Below are 26,336 nucleotides of genomic sequence, written 5' to 3'. Positions count from 1 at the left end.
GTTGCTTCATCTGGTGCAACTAATGTGACAATCTATTACGTTTTCATCATTTCCTTGGGAATGATCACATTCACATTGATACAGACACCTATACCAGGCAAGGAGGCATATCTCACTCACTTGCCAATCATACAAATTAGGTGTGTTAATAAGAGATTCCTATCATATGACACACGTACTGTCACTAATGCCATGTATGACACACCACACGTGTTTTCCAGTGGAGGATTCAGTTGATCTATTGCCTTGTCATCAAATGTTTGCAGTTCCCATTCAAAAGGCACTTCCTTTCCTCTGCTAACAGAGTAGTTGTGCAAAATCAACTGTCATTATAGGTCCCTGCCTTAAACCTTGCTGTTGCAAACAGATGTTGCACCACAAAACAAACACAAATTTGAATAAAGCGAACAGTGGAAAAACACGATTTGCCCACTTGGCAGCCTAACATCATAATCACTTACCCATGACACTGTTGCTGTTCCAGGCTGCTCTTTATTGCACTTCTTGTTCCTGGACCATTCACTGTTTCTATTTTTCTTTTTCTTTCACAGTCCAGTACACCTTCTTCCTGTTTTCATGCTCATTCTGTGCTCAGTTTTTGACAGGTTGTCCACTGGGCCCTCTTACCACTAAGTCTGAGGGGGTGCAATGGCGAGTTTCCCTTGTTAAGGTCATGTCAGTTTACATGATGGTTAACACTGTTAATTCCAACATCAACCATAATAGTAAAGCAACTGACAGAGCACATGTAATGAAAATGCAATTGTTTCCACAAAAACTGTATACTCGGATAATGCAAACTCCAACTGGCACTTCTATCACATGAAATCCTGAAAGCCATGGACCAAGGCAGTCAGGTAGATACCACTGATTCACTGTGGTTTGCAGAGTGTAGATACCTGCCAACACTAAACATTTGTATCAGTACCACCTCAACACTATTAACAAAAGTAGGGTCATAATGAGAGGTAAAACTAAATGTATGAGGGGACTCAGGATTTCTTGGTAGGGATGATGATGTTTCGTTTGTGGGGTACTCAACTGCATGGTCATCAGTGCCTGTACAAACTCCCAATTTTTACACAGTTCAATTTTTTACACAATCTAATCTACCCACTGTTTCAAATGGTGACGATGATGAAATGATGAGGATAATACAAACACCCAGTCCTCGGGCAGAGAAAATCTCCAACCCGGCTGGGAATCGAACCCAGGACCCTGTGATCCAGAGGCAGCAGTGCTACCCACTAGACCATGAGCTGTGGACAGTTGGGATGATGCAGTGTGTTATGCTGGAGGGAGGGTCACCATGGCAGTAAAAGTAACTTCAATTCTGCTCCAGAGAAGTGTTTTGGGACTACTGAAGTTCATGATGCATATTAATGACATGGTATACAATGTTAATAGTACCGGTAACTTCAGACTTTTCACAGAAGATGCAATCATTTACAATGAATTACTGTGTGAAAAAAGTTGCACAAATATTGTGTCCTTTCAAAGTGGAGTTATAATGGTCAACAGCCTTAGTTCAGGGGGAGAAGCTTGCGCTTTGAGTTGGCACACACCTTGAGCCAGTATTACATCTCTGGTCATTATTCTCTGACGTCATTCTTTTTCACACCAAAGATTGCCTACACTGATATGAGCATAATCAGAAGTTGTTACAGGAGCAAGGAACAACAGTTTCAATTTCCTACAAAAATCGCCATTTTGTCACCTAAAAGTAAGTTTTTCTCTCCTTAATTCAGTGTTAGTACAGCTTCATATGTAGCAATGAATGGAAACCAGAATGGTTACTATTTTTGATAAACATATATTGTAGTAACCATACTATGATATTCCTGCCAAGTTGTTAATGTACATTACATAAACCATTTATTAAATTGGGTGGAAAATTGTATCTTGTGCCAGTCGACTGTACTGTACCTTGAGCATGGCCCAAGGAACAAAGCATTGTTAGGTAGATAACAGAATGTATTGCAATAACTGCAGTATTAATTTTGACAGATGCCAAGGAGCAAGATGGGTAACACAAGATGACAATTGTCTCTGGAAGCTCTGTAAGAAGTTGCAACTGTTGTGGAGGTTGAACTATCATTGAGAAAAGCAGCAAAAGATTTTCATGTTTCAAGAGCCACTCTACAGAGATATTCACAAAAGCTGTTCCGTCGAAAGGTATTCAATTCTGCAGAAGAATATGAGTTTGTTGATTACCTCATAACTGCCTCTAAAATGCACTATGAATTGTCCCGAATTGAGTTATGAAAACTGGCATTCCAGTTTGGTATATCACAGAATAAAAACATGCCTTCATCTTGGGACAAAAATAGAGAAGCTGGTAAACAAAAGTACACTGACTTCATGAAAAACCATGAATGACCAAGCATAAGAAAGCCTGAAGCAATGAGCCCAGCTCATTCATCAAGTTTTAATATGCACACTGTTGCAGCATTCTTGGGAAATTTACAATCAATAATGAACAAACTAACAATAACATCAGAAAGAATATTTGATGTTGATGGGGGTGGTAACTTGAATGTGCATAGGCCAGGAAAAATATCAGCTACTAAAGGATGCAAGCAGGTTGGATCTATGACATCAGCTGAGTGTGGCAGTAATGTTACAATGATTGCATGCATTAATGCATTAGGCAACAGTGTGTCACCCGTGTTCGTATTTCCAAGAGTCAACTTTAAGGAACATATGTTGAAGGGTACACCACCTGGATCTATAGATTGTACACTTTTAAGTGGCTAGTCCAGTGGCAGTACTTCTTGGAAATACTTGGAACACTTCATTTCACATGTGAAGCTAAATGAAAATGAGAAGGTGATGCTAATACTTGACATATATGGACACTATTACACTAGCAAAGGACAATGGTGTAATCTTCCTTACATTACCACCACATAGTAGCCACAAGCTGCACCCTCTAGATAAAACTGTCTTTGGTCCACACAAAAATTTCCTCAACACTGCATGTGCAGAATGGCTGCAGTCACATCCTGGAAAGCCTATAACCATTTAAAATGTCGCTGAAATTGCAGGTTGTCGAGCTTATCCATCAGCATTCTGAAAATTCAATCTGGACTTCGAGCAACTGGGATATGACTCATAAATGGGAGCATATTCCAGGATGATGAATTCCTCGTGCTACATGTGATGGATAGACAACAACATAGGCTGCATCTAGGAATGATGAACTGGCAGCAGGACAAACTGGTATTTCTACTCAGCAACTACAGTCATCCCCTATTGAGGTGCTATGACCATTACTGAAAGCTCTTCCACAAAGCAATGGGTGTGCAGAAGGGAAAAGAAAGTGTGGTGCATCAAGAGTGTTGACTGACACATCTCAAAAGTAGGCAACAGAAACACAGCATACTGCATGAGAAGGAAAAAGAAGGGGTCATCAGCTAGCAAAAGGAACAACTGAAGTCAAATGCAGAAGGAAGGCTAACTAAGAAGAAAATTATAGATGACTCTACGTCAGACAGTGACTCCAGCTCAAGTGATTTGTGCGAGGACAGAGACAGTGACATAAGTTTGAAAGATTTCTTGTTGCAAAGGCAGTCAGACAAAAATGATGCAGATGATATTTCATTTGATGTAGACACAGAATTACAGGAACCACTACATTCTGGACAACAAGAAAACATATTGTGGGAAGGATTGTTTCGGTAAAATATGGAGACTTGACTGAAATTTCTACGAAAGGGAAGAATAAATGGAACATTTGTAAGGTCTTTAGTAAATGATTTTGGTGAAATTTTGCAAGAACATGTTGTCAGATGACTTCCAGAACCAGCATCGGGAAAGCATGGGGAACTGAGATTCCCTCTTCATCATCATGGTTACAACATAAATTAATCAGAAATGGATTAAACTTTCTAATAGACATTAACAATATGCAAATGGAGATTAGCAATGTGTTAAGAGCTACATAGGTTTCATACAGTAAAAGTAACTTTTGTTTTTTAAATGTTAATTAGCATTCATTTTGATGCCTAATTGTCTGCAATAGTTGTACCGTAGAACTAATGACTGTTTATTTGGACATTGCGTTTAGCAGCCTTGTGTTTACGTTGAATAAATTTATAATAAATGGCTTGTTGTTTTATTTTCAACTGTGGCTTATGGCACATGATCACATTGTACCTTGAGTCGAATAAAACATGTTTTAAAAATGTCTCTATAAGGCAGCCGTTAAAAAAAAGATTGAGAGGTGTGATTCATTTGATAAGAAATAGGGCAAGTAATGCAATAAGACAATGTGCAACAAGCACATCGAAAACCTTATTACTGCGTCTGCTAGGACGATCCAAAAAATGCGGGCAGTGATACAACACTCGTTGATCTTTGCTTATCTGACAAATGTAGGAAATCTGAGACACAAGCGGGTGGTTCTCAGGGCAGTATCTGTCATTATACGCAACAATATGACATGACGAAGCTAGTACAAAAATATCTACTTTTTCTTGACCTCGCATTATATGACAGAGAGAGTCTGAGTGGTGAGTGTTGCAAACAGAACTTTATGCCAACTATTAGTGTATCACATAGCGATAATTTCACATATATGGTTGGTAAGGTAAACAGCTTCTTGTGGAAGCAACTGCATTTTAGTTATATGTGCTCTGTCAGTATTTTGGAATCTATGGCAGTTGACATGGTGCTCACTTGGTTCGAGAAACCTTATCACCTTAACGCTCAGAAGAACGCTCCATAGATGTTCCTATTATGCGAATATCGGAGTTATAACACAGTCTAACATATAGTCGCGACACTTCGCCTAGATTTTGTTGCCTTCAGCGCCCCAAGCGGCCAGTAGGTTGAACTGTGAGTTCGGCGCGATCGTGAAATCGAATAGTGACTGTTTATTTTGATTTACACAATGGTTTTCACCATCGGGAGCGTTTGTAGCGCAATAAATTGCAGCAGCAATAGGAAGAAGACACCATAGCTGTCTTTTTCAGGTTTCCTAAGGATCCTGAGAGGTATATACCATCATGTTACTAAAGTGTATCGTCAGGATTCAGCTTGTGAACTGTATGTGTATAAATGATGAATGTTTCGTTTTAGGAGCAAAAAATGGCTAGTTAATAGCAGACGAGAAGACCTTATGAAGAAAGACCCGGTTTACCTGTATAATAATATTAGGTTTTGTTCGCTACATTTCGAACAAAACCAGTTCATGAACGCAGACAATAACAAACTCGTGTGGAATGCAGTACTCTGTTTGACATTCCAAATAAGCCACCTCAACTGACGATGAAGAGGAAACTACGACAAAGGTTTGACAGTCAATCTAAAGCTGTAAAACAGTCCTATGACACAGAAGCAGCCAGTTCAACTCTCCATGTATTAGTGCCAGATTCGTGAGAATCATCAACACAGACCTGCTTTGACGATGAAGTGGTTAGATTAAGTGCAGCTGTTCCTGTCTTACAAAAGCGTGTGTAGTGTCAGAATGTGCAGATCGCTAGACTTCGAGCGAAACTATTATGGGACAAGGAAAGTGCCTACAGACAGATTGTTTGAAAATTATTCAAATATTTGGTTTTGCGTGAAATGTAATATAATCAGCTCATTATAATGTTTCAATCATATTTCTCCCACTATTTGTTAGTTGCTTGTCCCACTTAGAATAATATAAAGATGAAGGTCGTACTGGTGGCAACAGGTGACAATGACAAACACAGTAGGCCTACAGAACGATAAACGAGCTGTCCATCGCTTTTGCATGTAGAGGTACATGTCTGTGCTTCTTACATGTGATTCTGTGTGTTTATATTCTTTTGATATCGACGTGGTAAGCTGCAATTCTGTCCAATGTCACAAGTGTTTCTTCACGAATGTGTTGTAGCTTGCCACTATATTCATGGTTTTTGTCCATACTTGCGCTTATTTTAGAATCATTTTTAGAAACATATATGCCTTCTGATACTACGTTATTCGGAAATAACGTAGGAAATGGATGCAAACAAACATTATGCTTACGACGCATCTGACGTTCACCTTACCTGCCGCTTGGAAAGCTAGTGTCGCTCCACCTGTCAAACGGCAACAACTTTTACAGCAGTTAGTGTCGCGACTGTTATATTAGACTGTGGTTATAAATACTTCATCAAAAGTCCCTGTATCGATAATGTGGGCGAAAATAATGCCCTTTCGTTCCTAGTTTCACGAGAATGAGAATGTGTTAGTATTTATGTAGTATACGGGATGCAATAGCTGAAACTACATTACCTCGTGCAATTTATAATGATTATATCGGAAGCAGTGCTTAATTTATGAAATTTTAGGTGTCCGAACGCACCTGTTCAGTCATGCAAACACCCGCCCCCTTGAGTGAAAACTTACAATGAGAAGCCATTCTTTTACAAAATAATGTTCTGGAATGCAGGTTTTTAAAACATAATTTCTTATAATCAAAACACTAAAAGCTGCACGATTTAACATACACAATTTGTGCTACCCCTGAAGTCGTAACAGTCGCACTATGCTCACTGGTCATGGTCACTAGTCCTGCACATTATATATCGGCACAAGTCGGCAGTTTTCGTGAGTATGACGTCATGTTTTCAATTGCTACCAACCGCAACGTTAAAACACAAGACAAAACAGTTGCATCGTAGCTGCTTGGTGAAGCGGTGGGTTTTGATGTACAGATGTATTCCTATCTTTTAGAAAAGCTAACCATGATTCTTCTGGAAACACGAATTTTCTGACTGAAATATTTCATTAACTAATATGTTATTCTAGTTACACAACGCCTCGCCCCACGCCGCACGTTATACGTACGTTGCGATTTAATGCACATGTACTATTCTAATAATTCTTCCAGTGAGTTCAAATTAAAAAAAAAAAAAGTCCCAGGGAGTTGGAGGAAGGCCGTTTCGGCCGAAATTAAGACCTTTTGGAGGTCAGAAACATATGCCAATAATATTAAATTCGGTATGTAGCCTACCCACTGCCGTATGTATAGTGACAGAGACATTAGAGAGAGTGATGGCCAAGACGACATAAAATTTTTGCTAGGTAATTTCAGTGCACATATCGGCAGAGAACAAAGTCCCAGGTAACTGTGGGAAACTTTCCCGCTCACAAATATACAGACAAAAATGGCATGAGACTCATCGAACTATTCCAGCAGAAGAAGCTGAAGATTATGATAACATCCCTCACATTTTAAAACATTGATAATGTCACATCTCAATAACACCATCTATCAGTGAAACCTGGAATATACGTAAATGCGTTAAGGCGGAAGCGATTTACGCTAGAAAAGATTAGTTCCAATTTTGGCCACCAGATGCAAATCTGGCGCTGTACAGCAGACATGTCCGGTCCTCGTATTGAACAAACTGTTTAAGCGGCATTAAATAATAAAGTGAACATCATGCCTTCCTCACTTGTTTGACATTTTCTGTCCACGTCCTGTTCCTAATAAATTACGCATAGAAATATTTCTTCTGTGCATCTTTCTTGCATTCAAGCGCCAGATTTGCACCTGGTGGCCAAAATTGGAACTAATTTTTTTTCCAAAGTAAATTGGTTGCGCATTAATGCATTAGAATGTTTACCGAGTTTCGCTGCCATACGATAATTACAGTCCACACTGGACCTCTGTGAGTAGCTGCACTTTGATTATAACCACTCTGTACTTTGTGCGGGTTTGTAAGAACTTGAGAGCAAAAGGTGACGTCCTGACGTCCTTAGGTGCTAAGGTGTGTGTGTGTGTGTGTGTGTGTGTGTGTGTGTGTGTGTGTGTGTGTGTGTGTGTGTGGCTTACTCGGCGAGTCCGTCCCAGATGGCGAGCGCCGTCCGCAGGAGCACCTCGTTGCCCTCGAGGAAGATTAGGTCCCAGACGCGCAGCACGGCCGGCTGCGGCAGGCAGTTGGAGAAGAGCGTCAGGAACCACTGCATCGTGAACACGTTCGTCAGCGGCGGCTCGTAGCTCGTACCTGCAACACCGGGCACCTACCTAGTGACATGCGCGCCAGTAAGAGGGGCCGAGTCCCGCTTAAATGATATGCAGAATCTTAACCCTGCAACACTAAAGGGGGGGATAACGTCAAGTTGCTGCTAGAGTTGCGCTCTACCGACGCTGTGGTTCGGTAATTTTGGTACACTACATACATAACGTAGTAAATGGAAGGACTGCCGATAGTATTGGTAGCATTGGTAGGGAAAGAATCGTTAATGAATGTGTGAGAGAGGAACTGGGAGCCGACGACTTCTCCTTATTTGTTTGTTTGTTCGGTTGGTTGCTCTGCACATAATTAGAATCACACATCTTTCATTGCTAGTTCACTGTGCACTTTACATCCTTACAGAGTATAAACTGCATTTTATAACTAATAAAAAATTGGTTTATCGCGTAACATCTGCGCTCCTATGTAGCGAAAGCAGTTTCTTTTGATGCAAGTGCAGTTTACACACACAAACATAAAAAATATATGTACACTACTGGCCATTAAAATTACTACACCAACAAGAAATGGAGATGATGAACGAGTATTCATTGGACAAATATATTATACTAGAACTGACATGTGATTACATTTTCACGCAATTTGGGTGCATAGATCCTGAAAAATCAGTACCCAGAACAACCACCTCTGGCCGTAATAAAGGACTTGATACGCCTGGGCATTGTGTCAAACAGAGCTATGATGGCGTGTACAGGTACAGCCGCCCATGGAGCTTCAACACGATACCACAGTTCATCAAGAGTAGTGACTGGCGTACTGTGACGAGCCAGTTGCTCGGCCACCATTGACCAGACGTTTTCAATTGATGAGAGATCTGGAGAATGTGCTGGCCAGGGCAGCAGTCGAACATTTTCTGTATCCAGAAAGGCCTGTACAGGACCTGCAACATGCGGTTGTTCATTATCCCGCTGAAATGTGGGATTTCGCAGGGATCAAATGAAGGGTAGAGCCACGGGTCGTAACACATCTGAAATGTAACGTCCACTGTTCAAAGTGCCGTCAATCCGAACAAGAGGTGACCGAGACGTGTAACCAATGGCACCCTATACCATCACGCCGGGTGATACGCCAGTATGGCGATGACGAATACACGCTTCCAGTGTGTGTTCACCGCTATATCGCCAAACACGGATGCGACCATCATGATACTGTAAACAGAACCTGGATTCATCCGAAAGAATGACGTTTTGCTATTCGTGCACCCAGGTTCGTCGTTGAGTACACCATCGCAGGCGCTCCTGTCTGTGATGAAGCGTCAAGGGTAACCGCAGCTATGGTCTCCGAGCTGATAGTCCATACTGCTGCAAACGTCGTCGAACTGTTCGTGCAGATGGTTGTTGTCTTGCAAACGGCTCCATCTGTTGACTCAGGGATCGAGACGTGGCTGCACGATCCGTTACAGCCATGCGGATAAGATGCCTGTCATTTCGACTGCTAGTGATACGAGGCCGTTAGGATCCAGCACGGCGTTCCGTAATACCCTCCTGAACCTACTGATTCCATATTCTGCTAACAGTCACTGGATCTCGATCAACGCGAGCAGCAATGTCGCGATACGATAAACCTGCTATCGCGATAGGCTATCATCCGACCTTTATCAAAGTCGGAAACGTGATGGTACGCATTTCTCCTCCTTACACGAGGCATCACAACAACGTTTCACCAGGCAACTCCGGTCAACTGCTGTTTGTGTATGAGAAATCGGTTGGAAACTTTGCTCATTTCAGCACGTTGTAGGTGTCACCACCGACGCCAACCTTGTGGGAATGCTCTGTAAAGATAATCATTTGCATATCACAGCATTTTCTTCCTGTCGGTTAAATTTCGCGTCTGTAGCACGTCATCTGCGTGGTGTAGCAATTTTAATGGCCAGTAGTATACGATCGTTGATCTTATTTTCTACTCAACAGAACGTTTTTCATCGCGATCAAAGCCAAGAGTTTCCTCTTATTATTGATCATGTGTCATACAAGTTCCAATGACTACTTAAGGGGATACGGAATCACCTATCCCCGCAATGTTAATATATGCCTACTATAGGGAACATTTTCTCACAAACTACTGGAGACAGAGAGGTAAAAATTTTACTGTATGTGCATTCATATGTTACAACAATACTGAAACAACAGTTTATTGTCAAAGTATTTTCTTACAGAGATATTGTACATTTATTTTTAAGTAAATTTTTTCCATCGCTTTTTACTAGACTATCACCCCTAAGTCTTTTGTAAATCAAGTAATTAAAAAATCGTTGTTTCAGTATGTAATAGGGACCTATGTCACTACGTCATAAAAATGTCAGACTTCTAGGTTGACCAGTACCTGAGATAATGTTCCTAGATGAAGTAAAAAGTAAACTTACGGGAAACGGAGAAAGAAGATTAAAACATTCCTGATCCGTAGCTAATACCCCTTCACAGTCTTCATAATCATCTTCAAGTCTTCTTTTGGCACCCCTCTGCACCTGTCTTGCTTTTTTCACTAATGTCTTGATTATATTATCAGCATGCCTTAGTCTGTGCTGATCTAAAAAGAACATAGCACGTACCGTACGGGAACCAACACACATACCCAACTTTTGAAGGACCTGGCATTTAGTTATATTTCCAAGATTGAAGGTTGCCACAGCATCATACACACCAAAATGTAGTGTATTAATTCCGACAAACACTGTTTTTGGGAGACGATGCCATATCACACTATTCAAGCACTCGTTGGGGTTCTGCGTTTTTCCGTGAAGACATTTCATCAGAAGACTTCTGTCAGCCAGATCTCTGAAAATGGGCTTTATTTCTGCCATGATGGCTGATGGTAGACTGTGGTGGTGAATGTATTTCTCTCCTGTTGTTAGTCCCCTATTATATTTACACCAGCTGTTTTCACCTTTGGGGCACAAACCATGTTGTGGATGCTCATCCGTGGATGCGGTGTGGAAATATAAAGCCCATATAGCTCTCCTCATTTCTTCAAGATTGCCTGTATTTTGCCTGATTGCAAGGCCATAGCAGTTCTGAATGTGGTCTATTATGGAATCAGTCAATCTTCCTCTGCCATCCAAGGTTTTCCCATCATCTAGTTTTTTCCCTTTCATTACTGATTTTAACCCTCTCAGCCTGGCACCCATTCTCTTCTGCACATGTCCTATACATTCAAGTTTGCTTATATTTACACTGTTCCCATATGGTTTGCTTTCCAAAACTTCTTTGAATGCTTTAGAGTCACCATCTCCCAGATATTTGACATAGCGAACATTATACCACTGTGAAGAGCGATGAAAAATTTTCTTCACCCCAGCAACCTCCATGCCACCACTACTACCATAATAATTAGCAATACAGTCATCACTGTGTTCATTTTTCAGCCTGCCTGTGCACCTACAGTATTTAGACATTATTGCAACATCAATAACCTTGCCAGTATCAACACTAGTTGCTGTTACAACACCATTGTTGGAGGTGTGGCCCCTTTTCTGCCACGTGCCATCAAACGCCACTGTGAGGTCACGACTGCCGTCATTTTCTTCCACTGCTTCTTCCACAGCAACCTGCATTGACTTCTGTGCTACATCTTCAACTGCAGATCCTAGTACATAAATGTAAGCTTCAAACTTTGAAGGTGCACTTGGAAGATTTAGAACACCACATAGCATATCACCAGCTGCTTTGCCCTTACCAATTGCTCGCAATCCATAAACTAACCTAATATTTACACTATAAAGTTCAGTTTTCTTGTATCCATTATTTACAGTTACTGAAACCGAACTTGGAAACTTACAGCTGTATTTACAAACACTGCATATTAAATTAAACTGGGCAGCCAGGCCAACATGGGATTCTACTTTCAAAGAAACGTTTCCATGACATTTTTTGCAGCACAAACTGTTTTCAAGAGCTTCACACAATATATTCGTATCAATGAGTTCAAAAACTTCATTCCCTCTATCAAGTAAATTATATTTCTCTTCCAAATCTCTTAGTTTTTTATGAGAAGCACTGTTTTCATTTGGTGTAAGTTCGTTCGGCAAATCAGTAATAAGTGGATTCACATTTTCCAACAGTGATGATGATGAACTGCTTTGCTTTGCTAATGAATCATTATTTCTTTTCTTTTGCCAGTTCACACGCTTTTTAAATACTTTTGCTTTAGCTCTAGGCATTTTCACTGCAAAAAATGAAGCACTAAATACGAAATAATTCAACAACAACTACTTTCTTATATCACACTGTTTACAAAACAGTCCCGCCACAAAGTCAAAGAGTAACTTGAGGAAACCAGAGAGAAACATTTTCGGGCAACTAGTGTATAAATAGTCGCTGGAAACCGGGATATTTGAATTCATGTCACTTTAAAGGTACTGCCAAAAAGTTCATGGTCAGCCACGAGAGACGTGTATAACTAAAGCGCAATACCCGATCTCACAAATATATAAAAATAAAATAGTTATAATTGTAGTAGAGCTATGTATGATACGTCATTTTAAAGAGGAAACATGGCAGAATATAATACGCCAATAAAAAAAAATTCGATTTTTTAACCCAAAATCCGATTCCGTATCCCCTTAAAAAAAAAGTCACTTTTTCCTTTCAGGAAGTTGCTTTTTCTAACACTACTGAGTGAATCACCTAACGCATGCACCGCAAATACTACGGGAATGGACAGTGCGATTGATCTGCTGTTTCCACAGAACGGATTGGTTGTTAGGATCTCGTATTGTTAGCCAATAAACAGATTGTAATAGCATTTAACAAGTGTAATTCTTGTGCAAATTTTAAATGGAAAATGCCTGTTGACATTAACAGACTAAAAGTAGGGTAAATTAGAATATCAGCGTTGTTTGTTGCAGGATCCTAGTGCGAGTCGTTCACGAGATATAAGTGTTCCCAAAACTTTCCACACCGACAACTGTATGTGCCATTCTGCCAACGTAGCTGCTAGCTATGATGTTGTTATATTTGCTTGCAGTGTGCTTGTGTGTTCCTTGAGTGCACTGTGACTTGCTTGTCAGTTAGTGTGTGACAGTCCAGAAGTAGGTTGTGAGTGGACGAGGAGGCTTTAACAATGCAGAAAATGCCGACATGTTCTTGGTGTGTGGAGAATGTAGAAAGAATGTAGTTCGTTTTGTACCGTGTATGGGGCAAGATATCCCAACAGATATCAACCATCTCGGCAATTATTTATCAATCTCTTCAACCAGTTACATGAAAGTGGTAGTGTAACACCTAGACAACGTAACAGAATGAAAGAAGTAATGATGGAAGAGGGGGAAGTTCATGTTGTTGCTGCTGTTGCAGTAGATCTCCATCTTAACTCCCGCGCAATCGTACAATAAAGTGGCATGAGTGAGTCAAGTGTCTCACTCATTCTCCGTCGACGTAGGTTCCATCCCTATCACATTTCTCTCCATCAAGAGCTGCATGGAAATGATTATGAAATTAGTGTTAATTTTTGTACATGGACATTAAGACAAGATACTCCAGATGTATCATGTATTTTGTTCATTGAGGAAACCATATTTACCAATCATGGCCAGATAAACCATCGTTGGCTTCGTCATGGGGAATGTCAGCGTCCATGGAGTGTGAACGTGTGGTGTGTAATAGTGAACCAGGAGCCCTTAGGCCCGTTTTTCATAGACGGAACACTGAATGCGCCTGAGTATCGCAGCCTCCAAACAGACCATCTTCCACGGAAGCTAGAAGACGTTCCTCTGCAGACTAGGAGGAACCACTGGTACCAACATAATGGCTGTTCAGGCTATAGTCCACGAAGTACAACATCATGTCTTCACGAATTGTTTCCAAATTGGTGGATTGGACGCAGAGGACCTGTATCCTGGTTGGCTTGTTCCCCGAATCTGACGCCTATAGACTTTTCTCTGCGGGGAATGCTGAAAGACGCTGCCTACAAGGACATACGAGCTACACCCGATGATATGCAACGAGGAATTGCTGCAACCTGCTCGGACATCTCCACTGAAATGCTAGCACGTGTGCAGCAATTGTTCCATACCAGACTGGAAGCGTGCATCGCCGCTGCCGGTAGCCACTGTGAACGCGACCTGTGATGGTCAGTTGTCTCGTTGTTGGTCAGAATGCATATGACTGATGTATGCACTTTAGCATGTGTTACCACAGGTACTGTACAAGTGTCGGTGTGGCAATTCTTTAGAATATGATATCTTGTAAACAAGTCGCACTATAATGCTGTGACCGAGCGAGGAGGCGCAGTGGTTAGCACACTGGACTCGCATTCGGAAGGACGACGGTTCAATCCCGTCTCCAGCCATCCTGATTTAGGTTTTCCGTGATTTCCCTAAATCGTTTCAGGCAAAGGCCGGGATGGTTCCTCTGAAAGGGCACGGCCGATTTCCTTCCCCATCCTTCCCTAACCCGAGCTTGCGCTCCGTCTCTAATGACCTCGTTGTCGACGGGACGCTAAACACTAACCTCCTTCCTCCTTCCTGTAATGCTGTGACCAATACCACTGACATTCCAATGTACCGTACTTTTATTTTTTTTAATTTCAAGAGGCACTGTACCATTTAAAAGTGTACGTTTGCACAAACAATAAACTTTCTAAATATTATTATCTGTTTATTGGCTAACAATACGAGCCACTGACTACCAATCCATTCCGTGAAAACCACACATAAATAGCACTTTCCATTTCCGCAATATTTGTGGTGCGACTTTTAGGTGATTCACTATGTATATAATAAATATGTATAGTTTTCTTTATTTTTACTACAACATCCCTCTGTTTCACACAACAAATAAACAATTTTCGAATAAAACTTGAATGGAACATAGACAATTTCAGTTTTGCAATAAATACTGTTTATTCTTAAGTACTAGACAGGAGAATAAGTATGCAGAACAAAAATGCTCCGTATTTTACCTAGCCAATTATATGTCCTGACTTAGTTTCTAGACGGTTCACCGCTTCCGATTTTTGGGGACCCTAGTAAGACACTGATTGCATACGTAAGGAAAGTGATCGTCATGAGGTAAAGCCCGATAGGTATGCAACACATCCAATGTACAGGTTATGCGGGTATGACTTTAACTGACCAAAGCCACTAGGAAAACTACAGTAGTGTACGCTCGCTTATGGTAGCTAACGGTGTCCTATGATAGTTCTACAACTCTGATTGCTGCTAAACCATGGTAAATTTAACTACTCCAATTTTATTCAAAGGAGGTCATAATTTATAGATTACACATTAGTTAATTGCAATTATTAGATCTCCAGTAGTATGTTACACACCAAACTGAATACAAAACGTTCTGTTTTATACCATACTGCAATCGTAAATTTTAAGAGGTTTAATAATCTAAAGTTGACAGGTGCTGTGCCTCGAGAATTAAATTTGATATGGAGTACACTAAACTTACAGTATTTTTATCAATTGAACTGGTTAGAAGCAAAGGGCTTGACGAAACTAAATATTTGGAGGTAAGTGCACCACATCGTAATAGAAGAACCAGTCTATTTGATGGCAAGGGCATATAGCGGAGGTCAGTCTGGTCGTGGCCCCAGCTGGCCACCCAGGTCACCTGATCTGTCAGTGTGCGATTACTTTGTGTGGGGAGCCCTCAAGTTTAAGGTGTATCGCAGCAATCCTTATAATCTTCCAGAACTGCAGCAGAACATTTAGGAGAGACTGCAACAATTTCAGCAGTCCACCTTCGATTCACTTTCAGCAACTTTCTGATCAAGTCCCAAAAGTGTCAAGTCTCTTTAATCATATGCTATAATCAAGTTACCACTGTATTTCCTTTTCTCTACTGTGTTTCTTTGCACTCTTGAACTCTGTTCTCCGAGCCACTTTTATTTGCCATCCGTGTATGTGTATGCGCTAAGAGTCTGCTTGCCGTTTGCCTTATCCACCCATCCAAAACCTAAGTGGTACTGGTTGCTCATTCTAGGCTCAATAGCCCGAAATATAGCGAATCCTGCCGGCCGTGGTGGTCGTGCGGTTCTAGGTGCTCCAGTTCGGAGCCGCGCTGCTGCTACGGTCGCAGGTTCGAATCCTGCCTCGGGCATGGATGTGTGTGATGTCCTTAGGTTAGTTAGGTTTAATTAGTTCTAAGTTCTAGGGGACTGATGACCACAGCAGATGAGTCCCATAGTGCTCAGAGCCATTTGAACCATTTTATAGCGAATCCATAATATGGGACGAAGATTAACTTCCCTCCTTCAGCAAAGAGTCCAGGAAGCTATACATAATAGGCGAAAGTCTTAATTGGTCTGAGCACGTAACTTATGTGCAAGAAGGCATCAGCGTCTCTCCATACCTGCAGAAGACATTTGTACAGACACTTGTACTTGCAGTTATTGATTACAGTGATGTTATCCTGCAAGGTCTTTTTCAGGAAAGCTCACGGCCCTTGGGACTGGTTATGAATGCCTGAGTTCGTTATATCTGTAATGTTCAACTCTTTCATCACATTTTAACATCATAATTGTGGCGACGATAGTTACAATGCCACAACGTAGGTGCACGCTCTCGTAAGTTTGTGCTACGAGAGAAGATTAACTACCCCGAACACAGCGCCCTCTAAGCCGACACTGTGAAGCTCAGCGAGTGCCGTCTTGCCTTCTCCCCCATTTCATCAAGAGCGGACGGTCTGGAAACATCGCTTCGACTACCGAGTGGGCTAGCTTGCTATTAAGACTTTGATCCGACATGGACTACGACTTCACACCTACGTGCTCATTCTAGCCAAAGTTATGTAAGCCTTTGTCATTTACTTGGTTTTTGACTCTAGTAAAAAAATGTTAGTGACATGCAGTACCGTAATGCTTCACCTCTCCTGCTCCTACTCGCTTCCTTCACTCTCGGCCTATATTACAGAAGCAGTTCACAGGAGCAGACCCAAGCGCCGCCTATCCAGACGGAATACAAAAATAATTACAGCTGTTCTGGCTATATGCAGGCAAGCGCAAAGACTTGAATACACTCTGTCTTCTCTACTGTCTTATTAGTGAACACTGTCCCTCATCGTCTCTGAGCAATTCAGCAGAAACACCCGTACCCATCAGGGCAAAATCCTTCGTGTTCTACTCCAGCGTTCAGCCACTTTTTCGAGCTATTTCTCAGGTTGAGAAAACAGGCAATGACACATATACCAAAGCAACAATAAGATTACCATTGTCCCTACACTCACTCGTTACGCTTGGAGATTTTTCAACTTTATCTTCCTCATTTTACCAAATTTATAGCCGATGTAATCTTCTTAAATTTCCTTGTCCCAGAACTCGCTATATCAGAAAACATGTATTTTGTAGACTTACAAATGGTTCAAATGGCTCAAAGCACTATGGAACTTAACATCTGAGGTCATCAGTCCCCTAGACTTAGAACTACTTAAACCTAACTAACCTAAGTACATCACATTCATCCATGCCAGAGGCAGGATTCGAACCTGCGACCGTAGCGGTCACGCGGTTCCAGACTCTAGCACCACCCTGGCCGGCCACGGAAGCAATGAGGCCTTGATAGATCGCTGGAGGGAGTTGCCACCACAACTGCACACACGTCAAATAATTTTCGTAACTTCCGGGGAGCTCTGACGCCATGTTCAATCACATCCCAGATGTGTTCGGTCGGGTTCAGATCTGGGGAGTTGGGGGGCCAACACATCAATTAGTACTCACCACTGTGTTCATCGAACCACTACATTACACTTGTGGCCTTGTGACGGTGCGCATTATCGCGCTGAAAAATGCCACTGCCGTCGGGAAACATGATCGTCGTGAAGGGGCGTACGTGGTCTGCAACCAGTGCACAGTAGTTCTTGGTCGTCACAGTGTCTTGCACGAGGTCTAGTGGACACATGGATGCCCACGTGAATGTTCCTCAGAGCATAAAGGAACCATCGGCAGCTTGTCTCCGTCCCGCAGTACAGGTTTCAAGTAGCTGTTCCCCTGGAAGACGACGGGTTCACGACCTCCTATTGGCATGATGAAGAACATATCGGGATTCATCAGACCGTGCAACGCTCTGCCACTGCGCCATCGTTCAGTGACGATGGTCACGTGCCCATTCCAGTCGTAGTTGCCGACGTCGTGGTGTTAACATTGGCACATGCATGGCTCGTCGGCTGCGGAGGCCCGTCGTTACGAGCCTTCGATGCGCTGTGTTTTCTGGCATACTTGTGCTCTTCCCAGCATTAAAGTATGATGTTGGTTCCGCCATAGTTCGCCGCCTGTCTGTTTTTCCAATCTGCCAAGCCTGTGACGTCCGACATCTATTATGAGGGGTGGGTGCCCAACCCCACGACATCTGGACATGGTTTCACTTTGGTTTCGCCACGTGTTGAAGGCATTCATCACAGCACTCCCCGAACACCCGACAAGTCGTTTAGTTTCCTCTGAGCCTCTGAGCCATCACAATCTGCCCTCGGCCAACTCAGACAGGATGCTTGCCTTCCCCATTCTACACACGGACAGCGGTCACTGATAATACAGCCGCCGTGCGTGTGTCTGATTAGTAGCCATTCCTCACCAGGTGACGCTGCTATCTTGTGGACGGTTTTGTATCGATAGTAGGTCGGGGGTCATAATGTTCTGGCTGATCGGAGTATGGAAAGACGCCATCTCTTTGAGTTGGTGACCTGAAATTACATCTTTGAATAATTAAACCAAGCGTATACACTGATTAAGGAAACTCAGAAATTATTCACAAAATTTATTTCTATTTGTATTGTATTGTACTGTATGGAACTGGGGACCTACAAACGACGGAGAGGCTTCGTCCCTGCTCTAGCTCGCAGTGGTGCACAACAGCACAACAGGCCACAGCAGTCCACCCCACCGCCGTCCCACACCGAACCCAGGGTTATTGTACGCTTCAGCCCACTGTGGATCCCAAATCAAATGGCTCCAAGCACTATGGGACTTAACATCTGAGGTCATCAGTCCACTAGACTCAGAACTACTTAAACCTGACTAACCTAAGGACATCACACACATCCATGACCGTGGCAGGATTCGAACCTGCGACCGTAGCAGCAGCGCGGTTCCGGACTGAAGAGCCTAGAACTGCTCGGCCACAGTGGCCGGCCCAGTGGATCCCCCCCGGGAGCGTCTCACACCAGACGAGAGAAGCCCCAATGTTTGCGTGGTAGAGTAATTACGATGTACGCGTATTTGGAGAAAGTGTTTGGGCAGCAGTCGCCGACATAGTGTAACTGAGGCGGAATAAGGGGAACCAGCCCGCATTCGCCGACGCAGACGGAAAACCGCCTTAAAAACCATCCACAGACTGGCCAGCACACCGGACGGATCCGTGCCGGGGACAGGCACGCCTTTCCGCCCGGAAATCTATTTGTATACCAATAATGTTCGCTTAAAGCTGAAAATTAGAAATCGAGAATGGGAAAAAGAGTCAGAATAACTGAATCAATCTTTTTGGATGTAAATAAAAATAATCAGCAAAAATTCCATTTATTAGCCTAAGACGGTTAAAAGTGGCGTAATAGTAAACTTTAAAAAATCACATATGCGATTTGAGTGACATCTATAGCACTGCTTTGTTAGTAAACTTTAGATCGGGTCACCTGAACTGGTTTATTGGCTTATTGTCATGCCTTCTATTTTTTATTGTTAACTGGCGTAATGGAAGTTGAAAGAAATGTGTTATGAAAGCTATATTTTTGAGTTTTTTGCTTAATGCGTAACCCATGGCCAGTTATGAACTGGATGAACGTCAGAAACCTCGCAAAATCATCCTCTCCTCAAATCGGCCGACTGAATTGATTTAACAGTCTACGTGTGCAACAAGGCGGTCTTTGCCTATATACTTCATCAGCTTAACGAACAGCCACATCAAATGGTCGCATAAGTTACTGCATCACTGCATGTTTTAGATGTGTTGAAATTCGCAGAATTTGAGAGGATGCCAACTCCTGGAATGGACACCTGCTGCGCCCTAAAGTTCCGCACTTTACTTCCCATTTTTAGTACAGCAAATGGCATTTCCTCTTTTAGACTGTTGCATTTCGGTCCAGACGCAAATCACAGAGCACATGTACAGATAGCCGTTAAGAACTGGTAACAAAAGTTACCTGCTGGTGGTTCACAGCGATTCCGAACACTGGCTCCTCATGTGTAATGGGTAAATTAATTGTAATCAGATAAGTTAGCATAACCAAAATTGGTCACCACCAATTGAAAAAAAATGTGATATAGCTGTTGCTGTTTGTCCTTGTACAGAGTGATTAAAAAAAAGTTTACAAACAGAAATGGCACATCGGGCATACAACAAGGATCAGTAATTACAGCATCGTCGGAGACAGTTTACTTAGGCCGTATATTCTCCTGGACCGACTCGATGGCCGCACGCATATCGTATTCCTGCGAGAGGTTCTGCCGTTGCCGAATGATGTTCCTGTTTGTAGTACGTGACTAAATAATAGCAAAACCATTCAATAGTCCCGGCTGGCCTTGGTGCGACTCCTGATACCTATGTGATTACTGATCCTTGTTGTATGCTCGGTGTGCTACGTCATTGTGTAAACGTTTTTATGAATCACCTTGTGTAAACGAAAAATAGCTTAAATTCCAAACATTGCCAGAATTGCTTAGACATAAACGACGATGATTAATCACTCATGTAGATTTTATGAAAAGCCGCAGATTTCCGAAAAATGTATTCTTTTGTAGGTTCCTTTCTGTCGAGCTCTGTGTGCTGCGTAACAAATGTCGCACGAAGTCGGAGTTTGGCTAGCTTCCGTAGCTGTGGCACCGACAGTGATTCACTGCATGCGCTGTTCCCGCGCTGCGCTGTGAACGACAATGTAAGGCTGCTTTAATTGTTAACACTGAAACACACTGAACACGTTGGAAGCACCGGCTTGTTTTTAATTTTAAAAAATAAATGCATTTTCTTGTAAAGAACCTCACGAAATATCTGCTAAGTTTGTTCCGTGCAGCACGACGAGAAACAATGATACACTATGTGATCAAAAGTATCCGGACGCCCCCAAAAACATACGTTTTTCATATTAGGTGCATTGTGCTGCCAGGTACTCCATATCTGCGACCTCAGTAGTCACCAGACATCGTGAGAGAGCAGAATGGGGCGCTCCGCGGAACTCACGGCCTTCCAACGTGGCCAGGTGACTGGGTGTCACTTGTGTCATATGTCTGTACGCGAGATTTCCACACTCCTAAACATCCATAGGTCCCCTGTTTCCGATACGATAGTGAAGTGGAAACGTGAGGGAGCACGTACAGCACAAAAGCGTACAGGCCGACCTCGTCTGTTGACTGACAGAGATCTCCTACAGTTGAAGAGGGTAATGTGTAATAGGCAGACTTCTATCCAGACCATCACACAGGAATTCCATACAGCATCAGGATCCACTGCAAGTACTACAGCAGTTAGGCGGGATGTGAGAAAACTTGGATTTTATGGTCGAGAGGCTGCTGATAAGCCACACATCACGTGAGTAAATGCCAAACGACGCCTCGCTTGGTGTAAGGAGCATAAACATTGAACGATTGAACAGTGGCGATCTGATGGCAGGGTGTGGGTATGACTAATGCCCGTGAACGTCATTTGCCAGTATGTGTAGTGCCAAGAGTAAAATTCGGAGGCGGTGGTGTTTTTCATAGTGGGGGCTTGCACCCCTTGTTGTTTTGCGTGGCACTATCACAGCACAGGCCTACATTGATGTTTTAACAACCTTCTTACTTTCCACTGTTGAAGAGCAATTCGGGGATGGCGATTGCATCTTTGAACACGATCGAGCACCTGTTCATAATGCACGGCCTGTGGTGGAGTGGTTACACGACAGTAACATCCCTGTAATGAACTGGACTGCACAGAGTTCTGACCTGAATCCTTTAGAACACCTTTGGGATGTTTTGGAACGCCGACTTCGTACCAGGCCTCACAGACCGACATCGATAGCTCTCTCAGTGCAGCACTCCGTGAGGAATGGGCTGCCATTCCCCAAGAAACCTTCCAGCACATGACTGAACTTATGCCTGCGAGAGTGGAAGCAGTCATCAAGGCTAAGGGTGGGTCAACACTATATTGATTTCCTGCATTACCGATGGAGGGAGCCACGAACTTGTAAGTCATTTTCAGCCAGGTGTCCGGATACTTTCGATCACATAGTGTAGTTCTTGGGGTGTCCGAGCAGAAAGAAGGAAATGTCTGAGGCGAGCAGCTTTGCATCTACATCTCTAACTTGTCCACGCTAAGTTGACGACTGGCGCGGTGGGTGTCGGGAACGGTCATGTCCCCGCATTATGGCTGTGGAGGGGAGAGAAGCGGTGAGGGGAAGGCAGCGTCTGTTGCTGGTAGCAGTGCTTTGGCTTAACACGAAATCACAAGGGACACTCGAGGAAGTATTGCCTGCTCAAGTGACGGATCGGAAATTACCTAATTTGTTGACATATTCATGCTCCAGAGTTTTGCGTATAACTTATGTATTATCTGTAGTTATGTATCAAAAATAATGAATAATGAATGTACGACTCACCACACATGAATCAAAAGTAAAAAACTGATTTTTGTAATCCGTTTGCACATTGCATTTATTAGACGCAGACAGCAGTAATGTTTACAAAATGTAGAACTGCAAAAATAATGTTAACTAAAGATTACTGTCAGTTGTGTTTGTTTCAAGTTCATGGTCATGATCATAATCATCGACTGAGTGCATGGCATTGATGATCATCAAGTGTACAGTACTCTCGTTCGAGCTGCTGTACATTCCTGCAGTAACCTTCCCACTCCCGTGCAGCAATTGAAAGGAAAGCAGCATTAACAATATTCTGCATTCTTTCCTTAGACATATCACCAGCGACATAGTTCTCCCCGAAATTGTGTTTTATTTTGGCCTATGCCAGTTCTATCGGATTTAGATCGCAGTTGTAGGGCGGTAAACGCACTACTTTGCGGCCTCTGCTCTCAGCGATTTTATCCATGAGGTACATCTTCACGGCCGGCTTGTTTTCCTTTCTTGTTGAATACAGTTCAGCCTTCCTCACTGAGTCATTGCAGTTTATTTGCCCATCTTGCAAAAATGTTCACATGTGTGTGAAATCTTATGGGACTTAACTGCCACGGTCATCAGTCCCTAAGCTCGCACACTACTTAACCTAAATTATCCTAAGGACAGATACACACACCCATGCCCGAGAGAGGTCTCGAACCTCCGCCGGGACCAGCTGCACAGTCCACGACTGCAGCGCCTAAGACCGCTCGGTTAATTCCACGCGGCTGTCCATCTAGCAACCACTCTAATATCGTACTGCTGAAATCATATTTATTAAGGATTCTTTCGAATTTCCTGCTGTGGTATGGCATATTACCCATAAAAGTCACAGAACTGGGTGGAATATTACGAACAACCATATATGCAATCACTCATCTACGTACGCGAGTTTCGTCAGCTTTAAGTAGTTCGAAAGTTAGTGGAAACAGTATCTTGCATGCAACTACTTGAAACATTAAATTTGTATACTGGATACGATTCCTAGGTTCGAGTCTCGCCCCTGGCATACAATTTTAATTTTTAAGGAAGTTTGAAATAAGCGCACACTCCGCTGCAGGGTGAAAATGCAAGTACTTGCTGTTAGTGGGAGTTCTTCTCAGACTTACAGTTTCGTGTGTGTGCAGTACCTGTTCTAAAGTATCATTTTCAAAAGGAGAACGGCACAAATACAGATGAACCGAAACAAATGCACCGTTGGAGCCTCTAAACACAGATAATTGGCACCATCGGACATGTAAGTGCGAAATGAGTTTCCCTATAAATTTGTTTCACCAGAAGGCAAAATGGAACGGCAAAATTTTTTATGTTACCGAAAAAATAAATGCATTATTTTTGTGATAAAAGTACATACTGCTTGCAAAAAACGAAGAGTACTTAAAAAACAGTCTTTCGGCGAGATACCGTGCCGCTCTTTTGTTTCCAGTTATCGAATACTTGAGTATAAAATAGACCAGAGATGTTCGAAATTTGCATACGACATCCTCAAAGTTTTTGATGTAAGTGAAGTCCTTTGATTTTAATTAATTGAGTAGTGTTCCTTGGTAACATCAATATATATCCCTCTAATGTTTTTCTGTTTTTTTTTTTATTTTCCTGTTTCGTCACGATTTTTATTCATTAATAATAATGCAACATCAGTGGCGACTTCACTGATTTTTAAGAATAACTGCACTTCCGTAACAAGTACTTGCGGCGAGTTCCTGAAATAAACTTGCCCCAGTGACTTGAAGTAGATTTTAATAAGTCTTTGTTCTAACGTAAACACGTCGGCAAGTGCTTACAGGTGTTATTTGCTAGTGGACGCAAGCCTTTTGTACTGCTTCCTATCTGGGACAGCTTGACGTTGGCAGTACTCCGCTTCTGGCAGCACAAGCAAAATCGTTCGTGGTTAAACAGTACTTCGCAAGTCTCCGTACTGTACATCCACGGACGTTAACAGAAATTTATCCAGGAGGGGGCTTGATTCTAATATTGCCATTTTTATATAACTCATTGAGTGAGGTTTAAATGTGTAGTGCCCAAGGAATAAAATTATTATATAGACAAATTTTATTGTACCACAGAGGACTGATATATATACAGGGCTATTACAAATGATTGAAGCGATTTCATAAATTCACTGTAGCTCCATTCATTGACATATGGTCACGACACACTACAGATACGTAGAAAAACTCATAAAGTTTTGTTCGGCTGAAGCCGCACATCAGGTTTCTGCCGCCAGAGTGCTCGAGAGCGCAGTGAGACAAAATGGCGACAGGAGCCGAGAAAGCGTATGTCGTGCTTGAAATGCACTCTCATCCGTCAGTCATAACAGTGCAACGACACTTCAGGACGAAGTTCAACAAAGATCCACCAACTGCTAACTCTATTCGGCGATGGTATGCGCAGTTTAAAGCTTCTGGATGCCTTGTAAGGGGAAATCAACGGGTCGGCCTGCAGTGAGCGAAGAAACGGTTGAACGCGTGCGAGCAAGTTTCACGCGTAGCCCGCGGAAGTCGACGAATAAAGCAAGCAGGGAGCTAAACGTACCACAGCCGACGGTTTGGAAAATCTTACGGAAAAGGCTAAAACAGAAGCCTTACCGTTTACAATTGCTACATGTCCTGACACCCGATGACAAAGTCAAACGCTTTGAATTTTCGGCGCGGTTGCAACAGCTCATGGAAGAGGATGCGTTCAGTGCGAAACTTGTTTTCAATGATGAAGCAACATTTTTTCTTAATGGTGAAGTGAACAGACACAATGTGCGAATCTGGGCGGTAGAGAATCCTCACACATTCGTGCAGCAAATTCGCAGTTCACCAAAAGTTAACGTGTTTTGTGCAATCTCACGGTTTAAAGTTTACGGCCCCTTTTTCTTCTGCGAAAAAAACGTTACAGGACACGTGTATCTGGACATGCTGGAAAATTGGCTCATGCCACAACTGGAGACCGACAGTGCCGACTTCATCTTTCAACAGGATGGTGCTCCACCGCACTTCCATCATGATGTTCGGCATTTCTTAAACAGGAGATTGGAAAACCGATGGATCGGTCGTGGTGGAGATCATGATCAGCAATTCATGTCATGGCCAACTTAACCCCATGCGATTTCTTTCTGTGGAGTTATGTGAAAGATTCAATGTTTAAACCTCCTCTACCAAGAAACGTGCCAGAACTGCGAGCTCGCATCAACGGTGCTTTCGAACTCATTGATGGGGGACATGCTGCGCCGAGTGTGGGAGGAACTTGATTATCGGCTTGATGTCTCCCGAATCGCTAAAGGGGCACATATCGAACATTTGTGAATGCCTAAAAAAACTTTTTGAGTTTTTGTATGTGTGTGCAAAGCATTGTGAAAATATCTCAAATAATAAAGTTATTGTAGAGCTGTGAAATCGCTTCAATCATTTGTAATAACCCTGTATTAACTAATTTTGTTTTTTTGAAAAGTTTGGTAATTTACAAGAATGATTGCCTATCGAAATCGAGGGGCCCAAACGATACATATCGAGCATGCGATCGTAAATCGATCATATGATTCCGCTGGCGGGCGTTCTGATCAATTCTTTGTGATCGTCATTTTTATCTGTTTTGCATAGTTCCCTTAGTTGCTCTAAATTACATACCTCCACGAATTATTCATGAGTTGCTAGGGAAACCCAGACAATTTATGTCGTTAGTGAGTTGGATGTCTGGTGTACTTGACGTTTTTTCGGCGGATTCTCTCACATGGAAGAATTTAATTCCATGTTTATCCAGCGTAGAAAATTGTTCGAGTTTTTGTCCCAAATATGGAGTACTACCAGACGAGGAAAGAAGGGACTATGTTTACTGTGGT

At 42.5% G+C, this 26,336-nt stretch overlaps 1 protein-coding gene across 1 annotated transcript in view; it reads right to left on the bottom strand.

The window, feature by feature from the left end:
• LOC126458427 (uncharacterized) overlaps positions 1-26,336 on the bottom strand; it is a 255,352-nt gene that overhangs the window by 84,884 nt on the left and 144,132 nt on the right. Inside the window, exon 4 of the mRNA XM_050095509.1 lies at positions 7,796-7,967. Coding sequence (XP_049951466.1) covers positions 7,796-7,967 — 172 coding nt within the window. The remainder of the gene's footprint in view (positions 1-7,795; positions 7,968-26,336) is intronic.

The sequence above is a fragment of the Schistocerca serialis genome, chromosome 1, assembly GCF_023864345.2.
Source record: "Schistocerca serialis cubense isolate TAMUIC-IGC-003099 chromosome 1, iqSchSeri2.2, whole genome shotgun sequence".
Lineage (NCBI taxonomy): Eukaryota > Metazoa > Arthropoda > Insecta > Orthoptera > Acrididae > Schistocerca > Schistocerca serialis.
The sequence above is the reverse complement of the archived record's forward strand: the minus strand, read 5'-3'. Positions and strand labels throughout refer to the sequence as shown.